Source organism: Anopheles funestus, chromosome 3RL, assembly GCF_943734845.2.
Source record: "Anopheles funestus chromosome 3RL, idAnoFuneDA-416_04, whole genome shotgun sequence".
Lineage (NCBI taxonomy): Eukaryota > Metazoa > Arthropoda > Insecta > Diptera > Culicidae > Anopheles > Anopheles funestus.
The window spans coordinates 61,876,164-61,894,624 of record NC_064599.1 but is presented as its reverse complement, the minus strand read 5'-3'; the positions used below and the strand labels follow the sequence as shown (position 1 = coordinate 61,894,624).

The window sequence follows — 18,461 nt, the reverse complement described above, 5'->3', positions numbered from 1 at the left end:
GACGCACTTCCGTTGGAGGAGCATTGCGTTCGCGAGGAATTTTTTTTAATTCTGTCGTTCTTTTTCCCTTCATTTTTTTTGGCGTCTGAGCATTCACATTTTACAGTACTAGTTTTCACAATGGACAAACAGTTGGAGAACAGGTGGAGATGGCAAAGGATGATGGTTCGTGTAGGGTCAAAAAGGTTTTATAAGGTTTTTTGGAGTAATTTGTTGAACGACAAAACAAAACAATAAAGCTACTATTATTTTTTTCTATTAAACAGTTTCACGTAAAGCATCTAAACTAAATAACATGCAACGGTGTACCACCATAACCTAATTAAAGCGGTACGAGTGGAATTTGTGTGTCTGCGGTCACACAAAATCATTGTTCGGTGTTGCTACCCAGGCAAACGATAAATTGATGAACTGATAATATAATTACGCTGGAGATATATTTAAAAAAATAACGTTACCAGAAACCGACAACGAAAAAAAAAAGCACGAAAAAGCTACAGCCACTAAAGGTATTCTGTTTGAGCTGAAATATTTGTGTGTAATAGCATTAAAATTTTCAATGAACATTCGGCACACTTGGGACCACCGTGTGTGTTCGCCACAATTTACTAGCGTACAGCGCGTACATGCGTGACCCTTTTTTGCATCCCGATAATGTACATGTTGACCTCGTTTTTTTTTTTTGCTGTTTCAAATATGCGTGAATGTGGCTTCTGCTGCTGTTATTGCATTGGCGTTGCGTTTGCAGTTTATCGTACTGCAGCCGTCGGATGGCGCGACAATCGACAGTCGCATACTGCGTGACCGGGGCACCGGTCACATCCAAACACACACGGCGTGTGATAAATTTTTGGTTATGAACTGCAGATTTCGCAAAAACACAGAAAAAAAAATGCAAGCGCGGAACAAAAGTTCCCGCACTGGACGTGAACCGCAAACTGCACATGAACCCGTTGTTGTCGGTACCATTAAAAATTTCCACCTGAACAACGCCGGCGCCTTGGTACCACAGGGTGTAGGAAAAAAGAAGCAAGAGAAAACCAGGATCACCATACCGAAAATGATTCGGTTATATTTTATTTAATGCACACGATGCTGGCAACGCACCGTGTGCCGGGGAAAAATTGGGTTACGACCATAGGCCTTGGTGGGTTTATTCGGTCAAAAATTTGCTAGGCCGAATTGTTGTCAAGTTGCCGCCAATTGCCAGTGTCACAGTGTTGCTTCTGGTTTCATATAACAACATGGAGGCGCCTGGTGTGCTGATATAGAATTTCAGTCAGCAATCCCCTGCAGGGAACGATGCACAACCATATGGCTATGGGGTGTTGGGCTGCCAAATAAATGGGTCATGTACCGGAGGATCATAAAAAAACCCGGCGAACAAAATACGGGAACCAAATATCATGTTAAGTCACACTCGCATGTTACCATGGGTGGGTGTTTTTGTACTCCCTGCCCTGGCTGTGTCACATTTTGGGCAGGTTGACATTTTTCTTTCATTGAAAAATTTAATTACCAGTTTACGCATTTACGCAACAAGCATACAACAGTGTGCGTTAATAAACACATACAAAAGTGCATGACGATGCACAAGGATGTGTGCAGGGGTCCTGTGTCGTTATTTCATACGTTTTTGCTCATGTACACACAGTTGTGGGAAAATATTTTAATAATGTTTCATTCTCGTTTTTTTGTTGCACACATACACGCAAATCACACAAATTATTCTTACACACACATACACACAAATATTGCAAAATGTTTATAGATATTAAAAAAAAGAACAAAATTAATTCGAAACAAAACAAAGATAACGACTACAAAATGGACACTACACACACACACTGAAAAACAAATACAACACAAATTACGCAGACTATTACGCAAAGTGAAACGAGTGTGTGTGTGTGTGTGAACACAATTAAAACATAAATTTCGGTATCACGGTACACAAAACTTAAGATCAAAAGTGGGAAGCATTTTGTTATTTTTTTTGGGGGGTTTTTATGTGTTGGAAGCAAGGAAAACGAGAAAGGACAACAAATGGAACAAATAGGGGTAGTTATTTGAGGGGTTGGTTTTTGGGGGTGGTTTTTTTGTTAATATTGGAACTTGATTGTTTCTCGATCTAGACCAACAATGGTCCTTTGTTCGTATCAAGGTTTTTTTTCGTTTATAGTAGGAACAAGGAAAAACATGCACAAATGTCCTTTTTTTGATTGATTTAGGAGGCTACAATTCGGAAGCAAGTTAAATGGTTATGTAGGGTGTGTGTGTGTTCAGGGTGGTGACAAAAGGATTTTTGGAAGGAATTATTCCGCAAACAGTTTGCATCTTTTCGTTTTTTCTTTTTTTGGTACTACTGCAAGCAATTCAACCATGTTACATTTGCTAGTGTCCGGACCGATACGAGAGCTATAGGTTAGGCCATTTTGTTTTTTTTTTTTAGTGGTTAGTAATTTGGTTACGTGGCTACATACTGCTAAGCTTTCCTTCGCGGTAACGACGCTTTCCTCGCGTATGCTTTTGACCCCTTTCTTTATTTTATTTTATTTTATGTACTTTTTTTTGGGCTTCAAAAACTTCCAATCATAAAACTTTAGGAGGTTTTTGGTACGCGGGGTCTTACCTTGCATTAAAATGATTCCAAAAAACGCTGCACGATTCACGAAGCAATAGCAGTGATGGATGATAGTAGTAGAAGTAGTGGTAGTAGTTTTAGTAGTGGTTAGTTTAGTGGTTAGCCGAGTTTGAAACGTAGAGAGAGAGAGAGAGAGAGAGAGAGAGAGAAAAGGGAAGGAGAGAAAAGCAAAAATTGAAACAGTGATTAGATAAGTTCTCTCGACGAGGCGGGATTTAGTTATTCTTCTTTGGGACACGATGTGGGGTTTTATTAGTAAATGTTTTGTGCAAAGGATAATACCCCTAGACTATTCATTTAAAGTTGTTTTTTCCCTATTTGAGATGAAATAAAGACTTCTGATGTATGTATGCTAAGCTTGTCTAGCTATTAAACGAACCCTCTGGCAAGCGAATTAAAGCAAGTGTCGGTACGCAACAAAGTTTCTAAAACTATGTTGCTTTCAGTGTATAAAAAGGGGAATGGGTAATATAAAAAAATTCCTCTCCCTCGATGAATGGAGGCACAAAGTTCGTATGCCAATTACGCCATGTCCAACCAAGGGATTTGGCTTAAATATGCAGCTTTAAGCGGGCTGGGCCGTGCTAACCAACGCGCCAATTTCAACCAAAGTATCCTGGGCATGGTTGGTAATAATTAAAATATTATCGCATTAAGTGCTGGTGTTATAATCATCATCGAGCGATTGAGTATGAATTAATTTTTCACACAACCATTCACTCTGTTCCCCTCCGGATTCGAGTGGAGTGGTGGGTCAAGTGTTGGGGCAATGGGTAAAAGCAGGTTGTGGTTAATGCATCCCTTTCCAGCACGTAAGTCAATTCCAGCATTCCGTATGGAAGTCACTGACCAGTGCCAGTGACCGTTTTGTTAACACAGGCGAAATCGACTCGATCAATTTCCCGGCCACCCGGTGTGTGAATGGAATTTTCGCTAACGCTGGTGGTTTTTCCACCTGCTGGGAAAATGACAAACCTCACACATCCAGACGCACCCTACTTTGGCGGTGTCTCATGTCATACTGCATGAATGAAGGAGAGAAAACAACAGGGCGGAAAGTGCTCGATGATGATTAATATTTAATGTATTAATTTGCGATACATAATGGAAAATCCTGAAACCCACTCGCGGCAGTATCAGGAATGAAAACAAATACACACGTTAAAAAAAGCAAAATTGCATCGCACAAAATGATCTCACCGTGTGATACGCACACACGCACACAGTTTCCAAATATTGGCTGCATTGTTTCACAAATGAATCACAATACACTGAACAATTATGAACCATTATGATACACCGACCATGAGGGTTCATCTTCAAATTTTTTTTCCGAACTAACAGCATTCGTCGCAATGCTTTGGCTCCGGGCCTGATGAAACGGAGCCTTGTAAAATAATGGCGTAAAATGTACGAAATTGTCGCCAAAGCATAAAACTGCTGATTTCAATTTTGTGTGCGGGTGTTTCGCTTTCACTGTTTACATTGCGCCAATGTTTGCCGATGCCTTTAATGGGTTTAATTTGTATCTTCTTCGCGGCAGAGAGAGAGAGAGATTGTGTTTGTGTATTTTTGTGTAGCTCTTTGTCTGTGCTTTATGTGTTCTGTTCGGTGCGTTGCTGCTATGCAGAACCATTTCGTATGATTTTCTTTGACTGGCACTGCAGTTTGGGAAATATACTTTTTTTACTCAGTACAAAAATCACTTCTACTACGCTTTTCACGGGAGGGAGTTTCTACTGCGTTTTTCTTTTCGATTTACTGAATTTTTTGTTTGTTTCTTTTTTTTATTGTTGCTTCACTTGATTCTGTTTGGTTTTGGTTGATGCGGAACATTGAAAAATTAAAACAAATGGCAATTAGCGGGAGGATGTATAAATAGACGGGGGCACAACATAATATATTTATATAGTAATTATATAATAACAAAACGTGTATATATTTATATTGATGTATGATATGATTTTTTTTTGCTGTAAGTTGCATTTTTATTCGATTTGGGATGATTCGAGGCAATCATCATTATGTTCTTTCTCTCTGTTAGTCATGGCAAGCAGAAATGGTCGTTTTATGGCAGCATTTGTTGATATCTGTATTTAAAGATATATTTTGGAGTGTGTGAAAAAAAAAAACTCAGAGTGCTGCTCCATGAATAACAGATCAGAAACAGTCGATGGCGAACAGTTACCCATAACAAAATGAAGAAAATCCGTTTAAAATTCTTTAAACAAATATTTATAGCAATTAAATGAACTCTTCACCGTATCAAAATGCCAAATAAAAAAGAAACTTTGCACACAAATATCGATCATTAACACGTAATCGACACCGGTGCAAACGTTTACAAAGTCTCCTATTAAAGTAAACGTGTGAACAAAAGCAGTGAAATATTTAAATCGTAAAACCGTATACCAAAACAACAACAAAAAAGCTGCAACTGTTCGCCAATCAACCGGTCATAATGTCACGATGGTTTGCCTTTTTCAAATTAGCATTTCAAATTGCTATAAAAATAATCATTGATCTCTGCATCGCACGGGTTCCGCGTGCGGGTCGATGCAAAATTAAACATGAAAACACGAGATGAGATGAAAACGAAATAAAAAAGTAAACCGAAACAAAACGAAAGTAAAAACACAACACAAAAGTTCATTCCCAACCCGGTTGTGGGAGCTGTACGGTTGAAAGCTTGTATGGTTAGATTGCTTACCTTTCGTTGAACGTTTCGAGCTTGGCGTAGTTCTGCAGACTGCCCTCATCGATCAGGAACTTCATGCGTTCGAAGAACGATGCCGTAATGGCGGGCGGTTGCTTGCGCAGCAGTACATCGATTGGTTTCGGTGCGGAAACGCACAGTTGACTCGTTTTGCACGAGTGACTTCCACAGCACTCTGGATCTTCACAATCGACTAGACCGTCTTTTGAAGATGAGAAGGAACAATCGAAGAAGGAAGGTTTATTATATGCAGGCTGGTAAAATCGAAAAGCTACTCTACTTACCGCGATCGTTATCCTTATTGTCACCACAGTTTTGTTCGAGCGGTACCGAACAGTCCACACCGTCCCAGCCTTCGTAGCAGCGGCATTCCCACATCAACTCACCGCTTACGTGGCACTGACCATGCTGGGAACAGCTGTAAAATGCGTCAAAATCCTTCATTAGTAAACTGATTCCTACAGTGACTAATGTAAAGCTATTAACAAGCGCATCAATTACCCATTCGGACATCCTTCCAGTGTGCAGTGTTTGCCGTTCCAACCGGTAACACACAGACAGGTACCGTTCTTACACTGCCCATGCTCATTACAGCGGGGATCGCACAGCTTATTGTTGCAATATTCGCCACCCCAACCAGCGTCACAGCTGCACGTTTCTCCAACACAACGACCATGCTGACCACAGTTCAGATCGCACAACTCCTTCGAACAGTCCTCGCCACTCCACTTTGGTTCGCAGGTGCAGGTTTGCGAATCTAGATCGAACGTACCATGGCCGGAACAGTCCGGCAGACATTGCAGTGCGTCCTGGTCCATCGTGGCACAGTCCGGACCCTTCCAACCTTTCTTGCAGATACAGGTACCTTCAGCACAGAACCCATGTCCGGTACAGGTCGGATGGGGGCAATCAACTGAAAGAGGGAATTTTAGAAGAACAGCAATCTATTAGTTACGGCTCCCATCAGTAGAAGATGTACCGAATTCTTGAAGTATAATCAGCTCATTTCCATCATTCTTGTTGGGGTTAGTGATGAGCGAGCGGTCAGATATACTACTGTGTGTTTGGGCACTACGCGTGAGTGTGAGTGGCATGTGTCTACAGCGGATGATCTCTACGTGTTAGTGTTTCGGGTTAGTACTCAAGAGTCGCGTATACATAAGATAGGAAGTGATAGTGACAGACAGTGCACTAGAGACACTTGTTCTAGAACTCTCGAAGTCTTTGCAGTGAGTTCCTGAATGTACGAAATTGGAACTCAACGAAGGAGATAAAGTCCCCAAACACGGAACGGGATCAAACAATCCAACAACAAAATTAAAAGAAAGAAAACAAAACAGATGTATAATGCTACCTTCTTCGCAGTATTTGCCCTTGTAGCCACGAACGCATCCACACTTGCCGCTAACACAGTGTCCATGGCCATTACAGTCCGGCACTTCACACTCGTCATGTCGCAGTGAGCACTCTTTGCCCTTCCAGCCGGGGTTGCATTGACATTCGCCGTTAATGTATTCGCCTCGTTGCGAGCAGAGTACTGGACAGACACCTACAAAAGGGACAAATAGACGACGCACGATAGTGATATTTGAGCTTGGTAGGAGAAACAACTTACAAGTATACTTACTCTCACTGCAATCGTCACCACCGAAACCCGGATTGCACTGGCAATGTCCAAGCAGACACTGACCATTACCGGAACATCCGTTCGGACAGTTCTGGGTCATATCCTCAGCGACCACCGCGTAGAACGCAATCTCCTGAGCATCTCCGTCATCGTTATAGATGGAAAGGAACCAGTGGCCTGGTTCCATGTAGCGTGTGACCTCTCGACGCATCGATGGCTGTATGAACGGGTGAACAGGGACAAAAAATGAAACGATATCATTAATAATACATTTATACAAAGAAGTAGATTGCTTTTTTCGATTGCTATCAAGATTGGGATAGTTTTTCGTGAAGTAATGTTCATGTTTAGTTAACGAATATTCACGCCCATTCTACTCCTGGGATGCGTGATTTCCTGATGTATTTTTTTCAGTTCCAAATAGGACGGCATACACAAAAAACACCCTCAGCGACCTTATGCTTTCTGTCACTATGTTTGGAGCCACTTAGTTTTCCCACTAACCTTGCCCGGAGGACTTCCTCCATTGTGGGTATTTTTATCAATATTTGCTCAGTGACCTTGCCACACTCACTGTGTGCCGTACCATCAAATCAGCGCCAACAACACTCGACCATCCGAAAAGGGGACGACAACAGTGGGACGTTTAGGTTGTTTAGTTAACTTTTCATTATCGCTACATCGCACACGCAAGCACACAAGCGGGTTGCTGTATGCGCCCCATTTGGCCACTGGGACACAGTACGCTTGTTATGGAGAGTGGTATAAATCGCTCAACAAATGAGGTTGACCGTGCGGTCAGGACGGGCATTTGTTCTGAAGGGAAGAGGCCGCTAGGAAATCGCCAAAGGATGTTCAAACACGCAACCGTCGAACCAAGGGGTACATATGCCAGGAACAGTTACGTCAGTATGCACACTCATACACAACGCATGGGAAGAAATAAAAGAATCGGAATAAAATAGCACTCTAATATGGTATGGCTTTCAATTACCGTACGCGCGGCAAGACGTATCAAGCAAATCCGCTCGATTTCCGATCTAAACGAGGTTCGCTTCTGGCTATCGTTCTAATTAATCAGTTTTGTCTGATCTTGATGGATCGTAAAAGGGTCTTAGCAGAAAGAGAAATCAATCCGACAAAAGGAATTGACCAGCCACCGCCATCCGACCAGAGGGTGGCGTGAATTGTTTTTATCGAGGGTGTGTTACTTCATTGGTGTAGGGGGTACTACTTCACCAACTGGTTAAATTCTACCCCTCCGGCACAGAGAAGCGCCCGACTTCAGAACGTTCATGCAAACAAACGGACACACCTCGAAGATGATGATGAGGACGTAGTTGATAATGATGATGTACTTACATGAGTGGCACGTGTCTGGCGCGCATTGAATCCGCTCAGGACCTCTTTGAAGTGATACTGCGTGTGCGTCGGCAGGGCGTTACGGCGCGCGTAAACACCTATCGATGCGCCTCGGGGGATGCTGTAATCGAACTTGACGTACGCCGGTTCCGACTGGTAGAACTGCATATTCCAGTAGCTGTACGGTGGGATCTCCTTCGACAGCCGCTGGCCGAGGGTGATCTGCGAGAACGTGGTACCATCCGGTGGGAAGCTTCGCGCTGGGAATGTTCGTGCACCTGTTGTAGTTTTGCGAGTTTGGTTCGTTGTTGGGGTATTGTTTTTTTGTTTTTTGGTACAGTTTGTTTGACGATCGGCAACCATATGTACCCATGCCACATGAGTTGCAATCAATAAGAACCCGAGAACCAGAACAGAATACAAAAAATAGGGGATAGGAAGTGCAGAGCACGGAAATAACACGTAAAGTACGGCAGTGCGCCAAAAAGTGTAACATCCCCCAAAACAAACGGTCGGGATGGTTGGGTTAGGAGAAACAATAGAAAGTGCGAGACAAAAAGAGATAGAGATATACAAAAAGATAGAGAAGAATGGGAAGAGAAGCGAATGGAATAAAAAAGTTAGTTAGTATGTATGTTGTACAAGAGATTTTGAGGCCAATCACTATGGAAGTTAGTGGTCTAGTGTAGAGAATGTACTACGAATGTCTGTACAACATTCCGAATGGGGTAAAAACTACTCTAACACACACACACACATGAATACTCTCCGTGCATACTAATTAGTTCTAGGATAAGCTTTCACAGTCACACAAAAAACACAACTAAGGTAAGCGGTCAAATCAAGCGAACCGAAGCAAATGAGTGAGCAACAAAATAAAAAAAAGAAGCGTCTAAAGCGTATTTATACAGATGGAAGGCTAAAGCAACGCCATGGTACGTGGTATTAGTGTGCGGCCACCGCAGTAGAGAACGCCAAATGTACGCTCCAGTACGGTGCTGAATTTAAAGCAGGTTCCATCACCATTTTGAGGTTAGTTTCCTAGACACCGTCTTCTCCGTACTACGGCGAACGGGTGGGCCTTGGGAATTCTGGCACGATTTCGCTTCGCCTTCTTTCAATCGATTGCTGATGAAGACACTATCGCCGTACTGTATATACACGGGAAGAACTCCCCGGGCAGGAATTCGGAAGCTTGGGGTTTTTTGGGAGGTTTGGGGTACGCGAATTCGCTCGGTGCTCACCTTCCAGGATGAGAATGGGCGGTGGCGTTACCTCGGGACATTGCGCTGCGGATGTGGTCGACGCTATGCTAGAAGTCGAAGTAGCATCATCATCGTCATCATCACCGTCAGTAAGTTCCTGCTCCTGCACCAATCGTGGCGGTGTGGTGAATTCTTGCGTCAAACCATCGTTGGCTTCCAGTGCTTCGGGTGATTCGGTAGAAAGTTCATACTCATCCTGTTGGCCAACGGCCACCACCGACGGTTCCACCGCATCCTCGTCTAGCTCCACGAATTCGCTATCGTCCTCCTGCACGTCGACGACGCGATAGCGAGCGAACAACGAATCGGTAGGACATTTGATTGGACACGGTGGTGCCGGCGGTGGTTCCGGTGGACATTGAGGTACGGGTGGCGGTTGCTCGAAGTTGGCCGGTTTCGGTTCATCCGCAGCGGGCCGTGGCATATGTTCCGGCGGTGTCGGTATGGACACCTGCAGAACGTACACGGAATGCTGCACCGTGCCCGAACCGTGATCAGTGGCGATGGAAATGTTTACCAGCAGGCGCGGTAATTCCGCACCTTCCTCCGAAGATGACGTGCCGTTTACCTCCTTGATAAGGTACATTGGAACGGTTGGCTGCACCGTGACCGGAAGTACCGACTCTGGCAGTGTATGAATTCTTACCTCTTCCAACGGCTCTTCTTCGGCTGTGGATGTATGTTTGGGTGCATTTTCTTTGATCGCCACCTGCTCGATGGTTTTGTAGTAGTGCTTATCGCGCACCTTGCCAAGTTCTAACCCATCTTCCAGACTGACCAATGCCACGTCCGACTGATCCAGTGGTACGTGACCATAAATCGCACCGTGTACGGCTGACGGGTCATCGTTGGACCATTTCTCATCCTCATCGTCGGTCAGTCGTGCGTTGATAACTTCGTTGGTGAGTGTCGTTTGAGGATAACTTTCGGCCGACGTCTTTAAGGGGCCAGACGGCGACGTCACCGTGGTCATGGTAGCGGGTGGCAAGTCATTATCATTAGTGATAAAAATGCCATTATCTTGCCCTGATGCGATACTACCGAAGCCTTCGTCATCCGGTGCTTGGATGTCTTCAGCAGAAAGTGAACCATCCATATCAGTCAGGGAAGGCTCATCACCATCATTGCGTCCATTGTAAACGGTTCCATTGTTGACAGCAGTTTCACCACCAGCACTTCCTACTGTTGCCGCAAGTAAATTAGTCAACGGTTGGGCAAAAGGAAGCAACTCATCCTTGCCTTGATCAGACTGCTCGGGAGCCGGTTCGTCCTCGTCAGTATCTTGTTTGTAAGCACTGTAAGCGTTACCGTCCAACCGGATGGATGGCGGAGTGGTGGTTGAGGCCACAACATCAACCACCGAAGCATGCAACAAATCGTTATCATCAAACCGTCCGTCAGTGGGCCCATCGTTGCGGTCAGCGCTGCCGGTGTCAGTTCCGGTGTTACTGTCACCCGTTGCCTGACGGCGGGAACGCTTAACAACTACCATCACACCACTACTACCATCGCTACTACTACCGTCACCAACTTTTACCCTAGTAGTGCCGGTACTATCAGCTACCGCGTGCAACAACTCTACCGAAGGTGGGGATGCAACAATGCGTTTATCTGTTACTGTACCTGTTCCTGTCGCACCGGAGGCTGCCTTGCCGGTGGCTGCCGTTGAGGCGGCCGACAGCGAGGATGACCCGGCCGAACCCGTACCGGACGCTGCTGATGACGACGGTGACGATTCGTCAGCCGCGATAGGTTTCGGCCGACCGGAAGCGGATTGCGATAGGGACTGATCAATGCCGAGCCCGTCGCCACCGCCACCCGGTATGCCGGCCCGGTTCGCGTCCGCTATCGTGCTTTTGGCTGCGGAGATTTCTGCCTTCTCATCGACTAGAACTGTACAGGGGTTGGTGGTTGGATATGATATACTTAATACGTTAGATGCTGTAACGAAATGGGGAGCAAAGCAGAAAAAAATAACCGTCAGCGATGTGATAAATACGAAACATGAGCTAGTTTAAACCCATCTGGCTTGCTACCCGGATACTGGAAGGATTTCTGAAGAAAAAGCCTTACAAAGTTGTCTAAATATCCCAAAAAGGTAAAGAGGATCAAGTTCGGCATTCAGAGCTGACCGGACTCTTCTCCGGATGGCCCCCGGGGGAAGGATCACTTATGATGCAGAGATCGTGAGAATCCATATCCCTACAGCCTACAGGCTACTGGAATTAATCATCATTCCACTGAACAGCTGACACAAGGTTGCGTGCGTCACACGCCACGAGGGAATCGAATATTGAAAACGGATGCAAAATGGATCGTTTATTTCTCGTTAAACCCATCAGGAAGGGAAAAACTGGAAGAAATAACAATATGGCTACAGGCTGTCCGTAAATGGAATCAAGAGAGACGTCTCTTGACATCTTCCCGATGCGAGTGTTACATCCTTTTGAGTATTGAAAAGGGGATTGAAGAAAAGCAACTGGACATGTTTATCCAAGGACATACATGGACAGAAGTGTGGAGGTGTGTAATTCTATCCCATGTCAAGGTTAGTAAATCATGTTCATTAGCCAGCACTGAACGTACTCAAAAAACGAACGTCCTCTCGAACGGAAACGATCGCACACAGTAAAGTGAGAGAAATCGCAAATAGAATAAACATCCTCCTCCCGACATCTCGCCTGTACGGCTTATTGTCTAAAATCGGTCTTAATTGTCAACTGAAACACAAACCCCGGGTACGGTTTGATTTCCTTCTGCCACGTGAACGTGAATGTCCCATTAATGGCGGTTTTATTACGATGCCACAAGAACTCTGGGCCACACAAATTAAGTGATTAAAAAGCGTCCGAAAACTCGAGAGTTGCACACAAAGCCCGGACAAAGGTTTCCTCTAATGATATGGTATAGAATTTCTCATTTTTTTCTCTATCCTACGTTTTCCGATCATATTCTGGGCCTGTCTGCTGAGGGTTTCTTTTTTTAAATAAACTTTGATATCCTTCCAACTGACCACCTCCGAAATCTCGAATTTTATCCGTGGATCAAATTTACCCTCGTTTTTTTTTTGGTTTCGTGCTGTAACGAATAACAGTCGCCTACAAACAATTTACCCCGGGTTCCGACACTCCGTGTTCTCCCCGAATTCCCTTTTTTGGAATTAAATCTTTTTTGACTTTGCACAAATTAGCATCGCTTGCACTGGTAGGGTTCCAAGTAAACAAAAAATAACACACCATGACAAACATGGACAAAGCTTCGATGTGTTCTTGCACAGCTTCCACTTGTCCGGTACGTCGCCTGTGCGTAACTCGAACGGTTACGGACATCATGTTACCCGAGCGTTACAATCTAGGTTGGTTTTGTGTCGTTCCCTCGTCAACTGGGCTGATGTCCTCAAAAAAAACGGTGCTCCAAACCATTGTATTGAAGGCAACAAATGGTACAACATTTTGTAGCACACTTCATCCTTCTGAACCGCCACCGTTAATGTTCCGCTTTTGGATACCCTTTGGATGGTTGGATCAGATATGTCCACTTTTTGTTGTTGTTGCGAATGTAACATAAGGCTGTACGGACATATTGGGGATGCCTCGGACATTGTCGCGAATTTCCCAGTCCGGATTCGTTCGTGTCGTGTTTTTTTTTTGTCGCTTGCACGTCATATTACGTCAGCCAATATTTCGGACAGGAGCGGACGCATATTTCGGACATCAAATCCTCGTCTACCGTGTGCGCGTTCATCCCGAAAGGACGAACGTGGTGTTCAGGTATTGGAGGTAGGATTTAAGCTCAGTCGCCCCTCAAGGGTCGAGTGTATCACAAGTGCGGACGAGATGGGTCTATAATTAGGTGATTAAAGTGATGGTGTGGGGGCGCGTAAAAGCGTGCAATTACCTGTTAATAATAATGTTATAACGAGTATAACACTTAATAGTATCACTAAGATAGCCGTACACTTCCATGTACATTTGGTGAAGGTGAAGCCCTTGCGGAAGTTAAGTGGCGCCGAATAGTGGTGAGCCGGCGGACCGCACATTGTGCTGCGGGGCGGCAGTACCGGACCCATGCAGTTGCGATCGTAGCTTTTCAGCGTGTCCTTCGTAGGTGTCGAGCAGGCGGAGCCGGTTTTGTAGTCTATCGGTGATCCTTTGTTGTTAATTGCTGTAATTAAAGAGTTGGGAAGAGAGAGAGAAAAAAAGGCGAGAACACATTAGAATTAGGGTTTGTTTTAGGAGCTAAAGGTAAAATAAAACGAAACATTTCTTTAGTGAATTCTACACTGAGGTTTGTGTGCTACTCGAAAGGTGCCAAAAGCTATAATTAAGCATTTTCTGTTAGATCTTCTAAACATCAAACCATACACTATGGCATAGAATTATGTGGTCCTTTGTGAGCAAACTTGGTCTGTGTGTCTTTGCACAATAGAATTTCCCCTTCACGGGGTCCTTTTAGATCCAGCACTACCCCAAAAATGGATGGAACCCATTAATGATGATGCGGGAGGTTGAGAACGCATTACAAAAAATCATCCAACTGATGTGCTACACACGATCCGGTGCAGACGAATCATCATTGTTCTGCCATTTGGACGAAATGGTATTGGGGAATGGTGACGAAAATCAATTAACATAAATATCAATCTCTCACGCCTCGCAAAATGTGATGCTTCATAGTTTGTAGTACAATGTACTAGCAGGGAAGCTTCTGGTCACATGTGGTGTAATTTTCTGTTTTTTTGTTGTTATTGTTGATCGTTATTACTTTGTAATGGAGTTTATTTTTTAATTTCAAAGCTGACTCACCACCCTTCGTGAAATCCCAGACAGTCACGAATCGTCTGTGGTTGAAGTGTCTATTGTGGTGGTAAGTAAGAGTCTCTCGTTTTTTGTTGAAGAGTGAAACCCTCCGCCGAAGAAAAACTGTAAAAGAGTATGCACCCACACACCGTCCTTTAAATCCATCACAAACACTACATGAAAGAAGTGACAGACTTTTTCCATCCCTAATGTCTACGTTATACTGTGTACTAAGGATTTTCGCACCTCTTTTTCTTTGTATTCTATCCGACTTAAAGCCCATTACGGTGGCGCTAAAACCTGCAAGATCAATATTGACTCAGCGCAGCCTACGCACGACGGAAGGAAAGAAAGGGTTTTTTTTTGTCCGACATAAAAATCTACCAGCTTGAGATAGATTGACACAAAAAGTCCGGAGGTCACGCAGTTGATCGCGAAATTTGGATGACAGTTGTCAGAGTGCAGAACAATAAAAAAGCTAAAAAAAACATAATCCTAATGATGATATATTTTCCCGGCCCACGTTTAGGACCAATGTTGGTCGCCATGCAAAACCAACACCCCCCCGGTACGAATCACCCCTGGAAAAAACCCCTTCTTTTTAAAGATATTATTTTGTATGAAGATTATTAATGTCTCCGGCTCGTGCCGCGCATTGTACGGTTGGGAGCATTTTGTAACCGTGCGTGTCACCGTCGCGTAACTATTGTGCGCCCGATTCGTGACGATGAGCTAGATGAGATGTTTTATCTTTTTGCTGACAAAAAAAACCCAAGTAAGGGGTTTTCCACGAACTAAACAGATTGAGCTCTTTTTTCTGCCTTTTTAAGGAAATTTTATTTGCAGGAACGCAACTGTACCGTAACAAAACGCAGGTTAGTATTGCGCGCTGTGCTATTCGTTTTTGGCTAACGAAAACGGAAATACATTCTGACATGTTTATCTAGAGGACGCTTTGAACTTGCCAAAAAGCACCGAGACAAAAGAATCAGTCAACAGACTGCGCAGTACCGGCAATTCCCAAACCCGAAAATAGCAATCGCTGCCTGTTGCGAAAAACACAGCAATACAAACATTTTAGCCGCTTTGGCAACCTTTTTGCTGGCATCGGAATTCGGTCCCGAAGAATCATACGGCGGGGGGCACGCGAAGCAAACTCATCCTGCGTTCCATTGAGGCACTGCTCTGTGTGTATGTCATGCTGTTATTGCGTTTCATGGAAAGGATTCCAGAGGAGGGATAGTTTTTTTCTCCTTTGGTGAATGTGTGCGTTTGTTGGACACCCCTTTCCAGGCGTACAGCATCGTGCCTTCAACCTTTTGCCAACCATCGATAGAGTATCTAACAAACTAGCAGCGCACGGGTACGGTGCGGGACTTTCTTCGTCGAAAGCATAAAACATCCTGTTTACCTTAACGATTTTATTTCGCTTCCCATTTCGGAGAATGCGAACGAAGGGGTTTTTTTCTAGTGGCAGGCGAAACTTTTGAGTTCCGTTGCTGTTGTGTCGATGTTGACTGATTGAAATGAATGGTTGGAAATTCGAACTGGGGCTGTGGCAGCGACACGTGGCAGCGAACGTTTCACTGGTTTGAAGAATTGATGTTGTGACGTTTTTCTAGTGTGCAATAATCAACAAAATTGTCGTCGAAATAGCAAAAGGTTTTGCAGGATTTGTAAAGAATTCCCCGGAGAGATGCAACCGAACATACGACGACGATTCTGTAAAAATGCTTCAACTCATTGTTATGTGTCGCTATCGGGATCAGATATGGTAGGAACTCCTCTAACTTTGTAAATGTCTCTAATCGATAGGTTTACATCACGATTGTTGATTGCTTGCTTTTTCGTTGTGAACATTGTCTGATAACATCTCTACTGCCGACTTTAGACGTAACTCCTTTTGATCTTCAAGGAAAAAAAAACCCCAACCCAAACACCGAATCTGGCGTCAATATTTTAATTCGTCATAATAAGCCGTCTATCAACGATCTGTAGATGATTGACAAAAAACCTTCCCACACGAACCATGATGGTAGCAAAAAGGTTTCGGGATCCGTATCTTATCGGTCGGGGTATCTTCCATCGCTCAGACGACCACCACGAACCGTCTCAGTAACCGTTTACCGATATTCAAATTCTTCTCGACTTCCGAGAGTTCCTACCGTGGCAGAGTTCCTACCACATCTGCGGAGGGCTGCTTAATATTCATCTCGCCGCGATGGCGTCAACGACGCTGTAGGTGGCACATAAACTTCGGCCCGCTTCCCACCCAACCGTTTAGAGTGGGATCACCGAAAAAACCACTGTTACGCGAGCACTTAACAACTCGCGCAAGGCGCCAAACGCCCTGGTCCAAAGTTTGTCTGAGACTGTGCTGCCCGCCTTTCACACCGATCCGGACCGAATGATAATGTGCACAATTAAAGAAACGATTATTAATGTTCTATTTTCGGTTTTGCCGTGTCGGTTTGTGTGTGTGCGCGTAAGTTTTTGGAGGAACAATTCTCATCTTGGGAACTCCCCTTCCCATTAGACTTGGGAGGTTGGGTACATCCAATTTTGGAAACACCAATCCAAACCGCCCTCAGTTCCATGTCGGCACATTCGGCCAGTAGCTCAACGAAAACCGTTTAAGGCGGGACAAGAAACGTTTAGCAGCGAGTTGGAGTTGCTCACACCGTTCGCCACCCCCCCCCCCCTCCCACCCCCAACCCTCGCCCGGGACATGAGTGTTCCACGTGCCGTTTCGATTGTTCACCGAAGAGATCAGAGAGGACAGTGGCCGGAATCTTCTAATCTTAGCCTAGTCAGAAACCGGATGAGTTACGGGCTACGGGTCTCGTCTAATGGATCGGAACGTTCGGAAGGAAGGTGTTGAAAAGCGATTTTCTTGTCGACGATGTGAACGCGACTCCAAGTGGACGCTTTAAGTGCAGCTATTCGATTATCCCTCCCAACCAACCGTTTTCGCCCTTCTTCACATCGTAAGATTTCCTTGAGTTCTAGTTAAACTTCTGCGGTTTTGGGACGCGAATGTTCGGGGTGGAGATGTAAGTGGACGAATCGGGATTTAATTGTTACGTCGCCTGCTCAACACCCTGGTGCGTGATGTGTGTCGCCCCCTACATTTAGTGCCCAACACATGCATGTTGGTGGTGGGGGGGGGGGCGGCATTGCGGTTTTAGCATTGCACCCGTATAGGAGGTGGAACCCGGAATATGGGGGTGGTTAAGTAATTAATGATTCACTTGACCGGAGTCATCGGCACCGCCGGTCGGAAACCGGAAACATCTGTTCCAAAACCGGAGAAACGAACCGATGGCAAGACTTGAGAAAAGAGTGCAAGTGAGGACGAATGCTGTCTGCGGCACCACTTTTCTCGACGCGATGTACGGTCAGAGGTCTTTTGGGTGCCCTGTTAACGGCAGCGGTCGAACACCGTACCTCGTTCAGCAGCACGATTTATAGCGGGCAATTGATATAAAATATCACCGAAAGTGACAGTTTTACGGCTGCATGCTTTGAAATTAAAATATAATTACAACCCTCCACTTGTGCCTCGAGGCAAAGGGGGGGCGAGCCAGCGAGCGCTGTTTGGCGGTGTTCATAAATATTCGAAAGAGTCTATTTGTCTGGCGCGTTGCGAGCTTCGCTTGGGAAGCAATAAGGATCCAGTGTCAATAGGGAAACTCTAATGTTGAAAAAATAATATTTAAAGTACGATCATCCTTTGCTAACGAGAACAATGATCCTATTGTACTAAAAGTATTTTAGAACACACTTTAGAACATTTTAAATTTATATTAGATGAGAGAAACACAAAGAGATAGCTTCTTTGAAAACTTCAATGCAAATTCGTTTTTAATTATCAAATTTTCATTAACAATTGAGTACAATAAATCCATTCATTGCTAGAGAGCACCAAAACCGTACCCTTCAAGCACTTTCAATAACTAACAGTGAATATTCGTACGCAAACTCGTCAAATCGTCATTCACCGGGGATGAATATTTGATAAGATGAACAAACGCACGTACTTCATATC

The 18,461-nt window shown here is 44.5% G+C and overlaps 1 protein-coding gene across 16 annotated transcripts in view; it reads right to left on the bottom strand.

The window, feature by feature from the left end:
- LOC125768032 (teneurin-m) overlaps positions 1-18,461 on the bottom strand; it is a 616,010-nt gene that overhangs the window by 10,852 nt on the left and 586,697 nt on the right. For 11 of the 16 annotated variants that reach the window (XM_049435139.1, XM_049435138.1, XM_049435137.1 and 8 more), the window contains 9 exons: positions 13,512-13,778; positions 9,594-11,555; positions 8,350-8,627; positions 6,988-7,204; positions 6,715-6,909; positions 5,862-6,273; positions 5,645-5,778; positions 5,355-5,562; positions 2,633-2,659 (listed from right to left, as the gene is read on the bottom strand). In XM_049435139.1, the coding sequence (XP_049291096.1) occupies positions 2,633-2,659; positions 5,355-5,562; positions 5,645-5,778; positions 5,862-6,273; positions 6,715-6,909; positions 6,988-7,204; positions 8,350-8,627; positions 9,594-11,555; positions 13,512-13,778 (3,700 nt within the window). The remainder of the gene's footprint in view (positions 1-2,632; positions 2,660-5,354; positions 5,563-5,644; positions 5,779-5,861; positions 6,274-6,714; positions 6,910-6,987; positions 7,205-8,349; positions 8,628-9,593; positions 11,556-13,511; positions 13,779-18,461) is intronic. The other 5 variants (XM_049435140.1, XM_049435151.1, XM_049435150.1 and 2 more) reach the window with 5 other exon arrangements.